The 7,777-nt window shown below is 45.6% G+C and overlaps 1 protein-coding gene across 1 annotated transcript; it reads right to left on the reverse strand.

Moving 5' to 3' along the window:
• Positions 1–1,608: 1,608 nt before the first annotated feature.
• Positions 1,609–6,611, reverse strand: CITED4 (Cbp/p300 interacting transactivator with ED-rich tail 4). Its single transcript, XM_014054325.2, has 2 exons — positions 6,364–6,611; positions 1,609–3,524 (listed from the first exon to the last, which is right to left on the reverse strand). Exon 2 carries the CDS (start codon positions 3,509–3,511, stop codon positions 2,900–2,902), a length of 612 nt encoding a protein of 203 aa, XP_013909800.2. The 5' UTR covers positions 3,512–3,524; positions 6,364–6,611; the 3' UTR covers positions 1,609–2,899.
• Positions 6,612–7,777: the final 1,166 nt, after the last annotated feature.

A 7,777-nucleotide genomic window follows, 5' to 3' on the forward strand; every position in this document is an offset into this window, starting at 1 on the left:
AAGTTTCCTTAAAGTTATATTAATATTCTTCCTTTGCAATCAACTCCTTCTCAGGTGCCATTAAGTTTTCAATGATTAATAGTTTCAACTGTTTGTTACCAAAAGAGACTATAGCCAGCAATAAAGCACTACCATCTGTGTTCACACTCACAAAAAAGTTGAGTTTTTGCTGAGTAAATCTCCATTGGTTGGGAAGTTTTAAGGGGCTAAATTAAGATGGGGAAGAGGTTTTTTTTTTTAAATAGAATCTTCTAAAAATTTAAAGCAGGCATTTAACCTTTATAAACACCAATCCACCACCCCAAACATGGAATCCAGTATTTTCAGGTCTACCCTTACTCCAGGGGAGAAACCACAAAGGGAGTGTTGCAAGGAATTTTAGTAAGCAACAACTGACTGGTTTTGCACATCATATTAAACCATAAATTGCAACCACAGTGGCTGAATTTACATTGCCTTTTGGTGACCTTTCATTAAAGTTTTTGGCAACAGAATGGAAGTAATTTGCCACTACCTTTTCCCCAGGATTCCCCCCCCCCCATTTCCCAGTTGAGTCCTGTGATTTTGGTGATTTCTCATCCAACGATTAACTAGATTTGACCTTTTCAAGATTAGCTATGGTGCCAAAGCTGTTTACTCTAAGCATAAATGCCACAATGCCTCCAAAAATCTGATCAGATACTTAATAGCAATATTTCCATCCCGAAAGATGAAGGCTCTTCGTCATTATCAGAAGACGCCAGAAACTAGATTTTTAAGAAAGTCACAAAGACTGTGGTAGCAATCATGGAAAGCATCACTAACATGAACTATTATGATCAAACACACAGGTGAATAGGTTTCCTAAGCTGCTTTTCAACAGGTATGTTCAACTGCAACTTTCAGAACTTCCAGGCAGATCTCAACACATTAGGGGAAAGTAAGGCTGATCTTGGTATATACAGATTGCTTCAGTTTCCTATTCTCATTTAAAATAGCAGTAACATTTGTAATTTACATGCACAACCAACTAAGTCAGGTTTAATTGCCACAAATTCTTCTTTATGAGGTGCGCAAAGTCAGAACATACATGGGGCACCTATCCCAAAGTTTCCTATACTTGTCTTTTCCACTTTGGTGCTCTCCAAATATTATGGATTTTACCCCCACCACACTGTCAGTCAGACTAATGGGAAATGTAGTCCCACCTGGAAGATTGACTAGCTTCTCTGTAAATATCTTCCAGGGTGTCAAAAGTTTATTCTATACCTTTTGCACCTATGAAGTATTTGAGCTTGTATCTTGTTTAGTCTATTGAATCCAAAAATAGTGCTTTATGCTACCATTTTGCACAAACCACCCTATGGCTTGTTAAATTAGGGTTAAACATGGTTTAATGCCACCTGCAAAATCAGGCTTATCTCAAGAGGCAGTTGAAAAGGCGGCTACAAAAGGCTTCTTAAGGATTTGAGGATGTCATGTACTTACAGAAATAGCAGACATCTGGAAGATCAAAGCAGAACAATAAAAAATAGGACGTTAGATCTTTTGTCCACACTTAATTGTAAGTCCAGGAACATTTTCTTACACATGGATATTTCAATTAAGACACAGACCCAAGCAAGGATCTTAAATTTGAGGGTTTAGCTTTTATTTGGAGAAAAACAAAATCACCTGTACATTTCCACTTCATTAATCAACAGTGATGTGTGCCTGCAAACAGAAGGGGCCTTAGCAAATCTCCACTCTACTAAACTTTCTGAATTTGAAAATAAAAATAAAATTGTAATCCACACCATTTTTTGAAACAAAAACAAAACTTAAAAACAAAATCAAGCTAATTTTTTTTATTCAAGCTAATTTTTTTTTCATTCAAACAAAATATTCTTGCTCTTTAGAGATAAAAAATATGGAGGGACACGCACTTCACTGTCTTTAGCCCTTCTCAGTAATTTCAGAAGGCAACATAGTTTGAGCCCTTCCAAATAAATAGAAAACAAAACAAAGGTTTTTTTCCCCTTTGAAAAATTAAAAAAATATACACAATTACAGTTATTTTATTTGGTTTCAGAGGCAGAAAAAGCTAGAGAGCAGCTTACAGCTCATGTTCGTAGCAGCCTAACAAGAAATGCTAATCAGTTGGTCTTCCCCATCACAAGTGACCTTACCTTGAAGATTTGTCATTTGGACACATGTGCCAGCTATCCCCCCAGAAACTCCTGCTAGCTCAATACAAAACAAAGGAATGCAATTACAGGGGGAGGGGTGGGAAGAGAGAGAGAACACCAGATCCAAAAACCCCAACCTGAGGCCAGTGATATTTTCAAGTAAAAAAAAAAAAGATGGTTGCAAAATTCATAGTACTGAAGGGCAACAAGGCAGGAGAAACAGTGAAGTATCTCCCAGCCATTTACGTTTCAGGAAAAAGGTTAAAAATCCATCACCGCTACCCTCTAAAGGAGAGGGGTTTATGGAAACAGCTTGTTCTGCCATTAGAGAACGATACAGCAGAGCAGATCCCAGCCTGTTTGAAACCCACCCATCTTTATTGTGTTTATAGTCCAAATGCAGAATAGGTTTTGAAGGGGCAGGCTTTCCTTTTTTCCTGAATGGCTGAAGTTCTATAACTGCTATTCATTTCCCATCTGCAGAAGCTGTTCAACCTCCCTCCCTCCCTCTCTCTCTCTTTCTCTGTGAACAGCCCAAGAAAAAGCCACTCTCCCTTGTGAGAAAGCAAGGCAGTGCAAGGGGTGGGGTGGGGGTTAAAAAAAAGCCTCTGGTGATTGTCTATTTTTTTTCAAGCAACAAGCAAAGGATGATCTGGGAAACGTATCTACAGGAGAAAACGAGAATGCTGGAGGCAGGCGTGTATCAGTCAGGCCACAAGAAAAACAGGCCTGCTTCCCGAAGGCAGAGCTGCTCAGCAGCTGATTGCACTGGGCTGCTGTTTGTTAACAAAGTCCGAGAAGAAGTCAAACTCATTTTGTCCCAGAAAGAGTTCGGGCAGCTCCTGAATGCGGTCCAAGCCCAGCTCCAGAACCAAACCCGTCAAGACCTCCTCGTCAATAAGATCCGTGTCCATAACATTCAAGGTCAAAGCAGGGGAAGGCAGATGCTGCATGCCTGCATGCTGTCCTGGGCCCATCCTGTATTGCTGCACACCTGGTCCAACTGGGCCAGCTGTCATGCCTAGGAGAGGATGGCCCTGGTACTGAGTGTTGAGTTTCTGCAAGTGCATACTTGCCATAAGTTGCTGGGTGCCCACAGGCCCCATGTACTGTTGCTGTTGATTTGGGTTGTTGAACATCACTGTGTTTGGCATCTGGTGGTGACCCATCTGTCCATTAATGCCCGGCCTCTGCCTCATTCCTCCATCCATAGCAGGGCCTCCATACTGTATCATCTGGTGGTTGGGAGGAAGCGTCCTTAGCTGTCCGTGTTGTGGCGGCGCTTGCATCCCATTCATGCTTATCCGATAGTTCTGCATCCCATTCATGCCATGGCTCATTGGCATCATCATGTGATCGGCCATCACAAACAGGGCACTGCAAGACAAAGAGTTCAGGTGAGAAGGCTGGCATAACAACTCGCTTGCTATGAATTCTAAAGGCTCTGCTGGCAGCACTTGATGCTTGGAAGTCAAAGAAAGGAGGCGTGTTTCAGCTACCTTGCTGACGTTCTTAACTAGTTGATCAGGTTATTTTTTTTTTCAGATGGGAGAAAACAACAAAGTCATGCCTGCCAGCTGTCCTCAATTCCAATATATCAAAGGCCACATCAGTGCAATGTGAGGAATGTCACAATGTCAGCCTCATCATAGGAGTCAAACCAGAAACTCCCCAGGAAGATCAGAGCTACACTTTAGTGTGAAAATTTTTATTGAGAGAGATATCAGAATCTTGAAAGTCTGTGCGGTACCCTTAACCCTAGCAATTTCTTAACGTTTCCCAGCACTCAAAGAATGCTCCAGCCCCCCTTTTCTGTCAAGGTCAACTCTCTTCTTCTAGACAAGCTGTGTCCTGCATCATCCATTTATTTGATATTGCCTACTATCCCTGTTTAACTTGACATCACTAAATTCTATCACATTTGATAACTCCTACATTGTAAGTGCAGACTGAGAGACAATTCCCAGGTGCTTTAGAGTGAATCCCCGCTAACTCTATTCAGAGAATTGATCTAAGAGGTCTTTTAAGGTAAAAATAGCTATGCCACTACCAAGCTAAAGACTCCTAGAAATATTTTTTTTGCTACCTTTCCTGGAAATTTCAAAGGGGCCTTGAGTGTCTGCCCAACTTTACAGCTGAGATGGATTTAACTTTTGCTGATGGATCGACATATTAAGATTAGGATTGAATGGGGGGGGGACTGAAAGCTTGAAGAGTAACTGCAGCTCTGGACAGCTGCAGATGTTTCTCCAAGCAATGGGCCAGAGCTAATTCAATGAAGCAAAGAGAGGCACGCATACATATAATTCCAGCCTTTCTTGTCCACAGTGGCAGCAGATGGTAGGGACTCCTCCCTGCCCCCTCAGTCCATGTGGCAGCGAGAAAACTGGAGTAGGAAATCACAATGAGACTCTTGGTCCAGTGTTTTAGCTCAAAGAAGACATTCAGAGCTCAACATCCCACTTCCCACAGGGGCATGAATGGTTTTGAGAAGCTCTTAGAATCACTTGCATCCTATTACTAGCCCCCTTTCAGACATTTGATCTGGAGAGAGACTGCTTTTGAAGAGAGGCATGACACAATCTGAACAGCAAATCACATTTTGGTCTACAGTGGTGCTAGCGGAACTCAGAAAAATGGTGAGCAACTATGATTCAGTTAACTGGGAACAAATGCATCAGGCAAAAGCACTATAGAAATGTCCATGGAGTGTGTCCTTCACTTAATATGTCACTCCAGTCTTCACAATGTTACTATTAGGTGTGTTCTCACACAGGTTCTTATACTAATCAACATTAAAAGCTGGCAAAAGATGCTACAGCTCCCCCCCCCCAAACCAAGGTTAAAATTAAGCATAGTAGTGCACTGCTGCATTTAATTCCAAATTGTTTTTAATTCATCTGTATCAGCATGCTGCTGATTAAGTCTAAAGCTGTAAACTAAGTAACAAGATTGCTTTTTCCTTTCCCAAAATGGGTACAATTCTCAAGCTGGCTAAGAGCAAGGATAACCTACTGGGAGATGTGGGGTCAGGGTGGGAGGAGACAAGGCACCTTCCAACTTCTTAGGTCTGCTCTGTTAAGAGTATAATATTTACACAATGCACTTAAAACTGCAAAGGGATTTGCTCAGACTCAGCAAATTGTGTGAACCGAATCGTTTATGGCAGGGGTCTCCAACCTTGGCAACTTTAAGGCTTGTGGACTTCAACTCCCAGAATTCCTCAGCCAGTTGCCAAGGTTGGAGACCCCTGGTTTTTATAGCACGCTGAGCAGATTGGAAACTTAAGGTCTGCTCAAGTGAACCACGCAGGCTGTGTGAACACACCTGCCCAATTTCCGCCCCCCCCATCTCCTATAGAACTCACTGCACCGATTCCCCCTTTCACGGAGTAATTCAGCTGCAAAGGAAGCACCAACAACTTGTCCGCCGACCCCTCTCTTGAGCTTAGGCCGGGCCAAGGTATTCCCAAAGGCGTGTTTCCTCCAACCCAACGCTTCGATAAAAGTTTGGCATTTCCATTTTCTCGGGTGATTTTGTGACGCCCCCTAGAGGCAGGGCAGGGCGGCGATTGCCGTTCGCAGCGGGCTGCAATAAAAATTCAGCCCGGCACGCAAGGCTGGAATTTGGGGGCTCCCCTTTTTAAGCTTCCTCCACCGTCCTTTATCTTGGCGAGTCCCTTCCCCGCTTTTCTGAGCCCGCAACCTCAATTCGCACGTGCAATAGATACGTGCAAGCAGCTCCTTTAAATACCAACGAAACTGCAAGTCAAGGACGTGTTTCGCATTCACGCCTCTCCCGGCCAAGCTCTTCCCCGCCTTAAGAGACCCAGCTTTTCCGAACGGGGTGTCGGGGCGCCTTCGGAGCCCCGATCGCCCTTCTCCTGGTTCGACCCCTTCGGGTAACCGCCACCCCTCTTTTTTTCTCCCCCCCCCCTTCCCTCCGCCCCGGCTAGGTAGCTCCCGCTCCGGCACATTCCGCCCAGCACAAAGATCAGCACTTCACGAATACCCGTTTAACCCTTCCCTCCCGGCGCCCGACTCAGACAATGCAGCCTCTTCCTTGCCTGCAGAGCGCCCGGGTGCAAATCGGGGAAGAAGGCCGGCAAGGGCGAGAGAAACCGTCCGGCCACCCTGGCTGATTCTACGGGAAAAGAGCTCTCCGGCGCGGGTCAGTTCTTGAAGCCCAGAGACGCTCCCACCCCTCAGGCACGTACCCCAAAGGCGGCGATCCGAAGGGGCGGCTGCACAAACGCGGGAGTCCGCTCGACGGAACAAAAGCAGCCCCGGCTGCGACGGCCGCTCCGCTCCGTGCTTTCTCCCGCTCGCTTGTCGGCCGGCCTTGCCCGCTATTTGCAAAGGCGTCCCCAACTCCGGACGCATCAATCCCGGCAGGCAGCTCCCCCCCTTTTCTCTCTTTTTTCTATTCCTCCCACCCACCGCCGCACTCAACTCCTCGGTGTATGTGGCCAGCAGGGTAAACTTCAACCCCTTTATATAGTCGGGCGAGGAGGGCGGAGACTTTAGCCGCGCCCCTCCGTTTCTGATTGGTGCGAGGTCTTTCCAAGGCGTTCTATTCTCCCCCGCCCTCCCCGCGGAACGAGGGAATTCGGGCCTGATGTGAAGTCTCGGGGTCCCGCCCACCTGTTTTTCTTTCTCATTCAAAGAGGGAGACTTGGAACGCGATGGCTGGCCGGGTCTGCCTCTGGTTGACCCCAACGGGGAGAGGGAAGGTCGACTTAAGCGCTCCCTTCTTCTCCAACCGGCCTTCCTGAGATTCCTTCCTTCCTTCCTTTCCCTGCCTTCTCTCCTTCCTTTCTTTTCCTTCCTTCCCTCCTTCCTTTCTTTTCTTCCTTCCTTCCCTCCCTCCCTCCCTTCCTTTTCTTTCCTTCCTTCGTCTGTATGCAAACAAACGAGGGCAAGATTTCTCCCCCTTTTTTCCTCTGCTGCTGCCGATTGGTGGAAGGAGAGGCGTTCTCCTGAGGAGGCGCACCCATTGATGTTCTTAACTCTATGGGAGGTTCCTTGGGGTTCAGCTGATGGAGAGGGAAGCTGAACCCCCTTTTTTCCCCCCACTCGGGAATCCCCGCTTACATGGTTGGCTATCATCCTGCAACTGGCGAGAAGATAGGTGCCCCTAATACCCACGCCCTGTTTTCCTTGTTCTCCAAATAAAGATAATGGAAGTTTGTTTAGGGAACCTGTTTGAGTTGAGCATCTCAGGCGCATGCCTACATAAAAATGGGTTTTCCCCCATTCTTGCATGTAAGAATCTGCTGTTCTATTCTCCCTCTTTTATTTTAAGAGAAAGGTCACACATCTAAGCCTTTTTACTCTTCTTAATTCTAGATTAAGAATCTCGCTGGATCAAAACAACATCCAGGCTATAGTCTTGGGTTTTGAATACTGGGCAACCATATATTTCTGACATGAAGCCAGCAAAAGAAGACAACAAGTTCATCATGTTGCTAGACCTCAGCATCTGCTCTTCGCTGGTAGATTGCCCTTGGACGTGGAGGCTTTGTTGTTAATCATTGATAGAACTGCCTATATTATTTCAAATAAGCACACCAGCGTGCCTACCGTCCCTGTTGTATTGTCCCCATTTATTTGTACCCATTTCCTGTGTTT

This window comes from Thamnophis sirtalis, unplaced genomic scaffold (assembly GCF_051295495.1).
Source record: "Thamnophis sirtalis isolate CommonGarterSnake01/CBP01778 unplaced genomic scaffold, rThaSir2_p1.2 scaffold_13, whole genome shotgun sequence".
Lineage (NCBI taxonomy): Eukaryota > Metazoa > Chordata > Lepidosauria > Squamata > Natricidae > Thamnophis > Thamnophis sirtalis.

Coding starts and splice junctions, on each gene's coding strand:
- CITED4 (XM_014054325.2), bottom strand. CDS start 3,511: ATGGCCGATCACATGATGATGCCAATGAGCCATGGCATGAATGGGATG.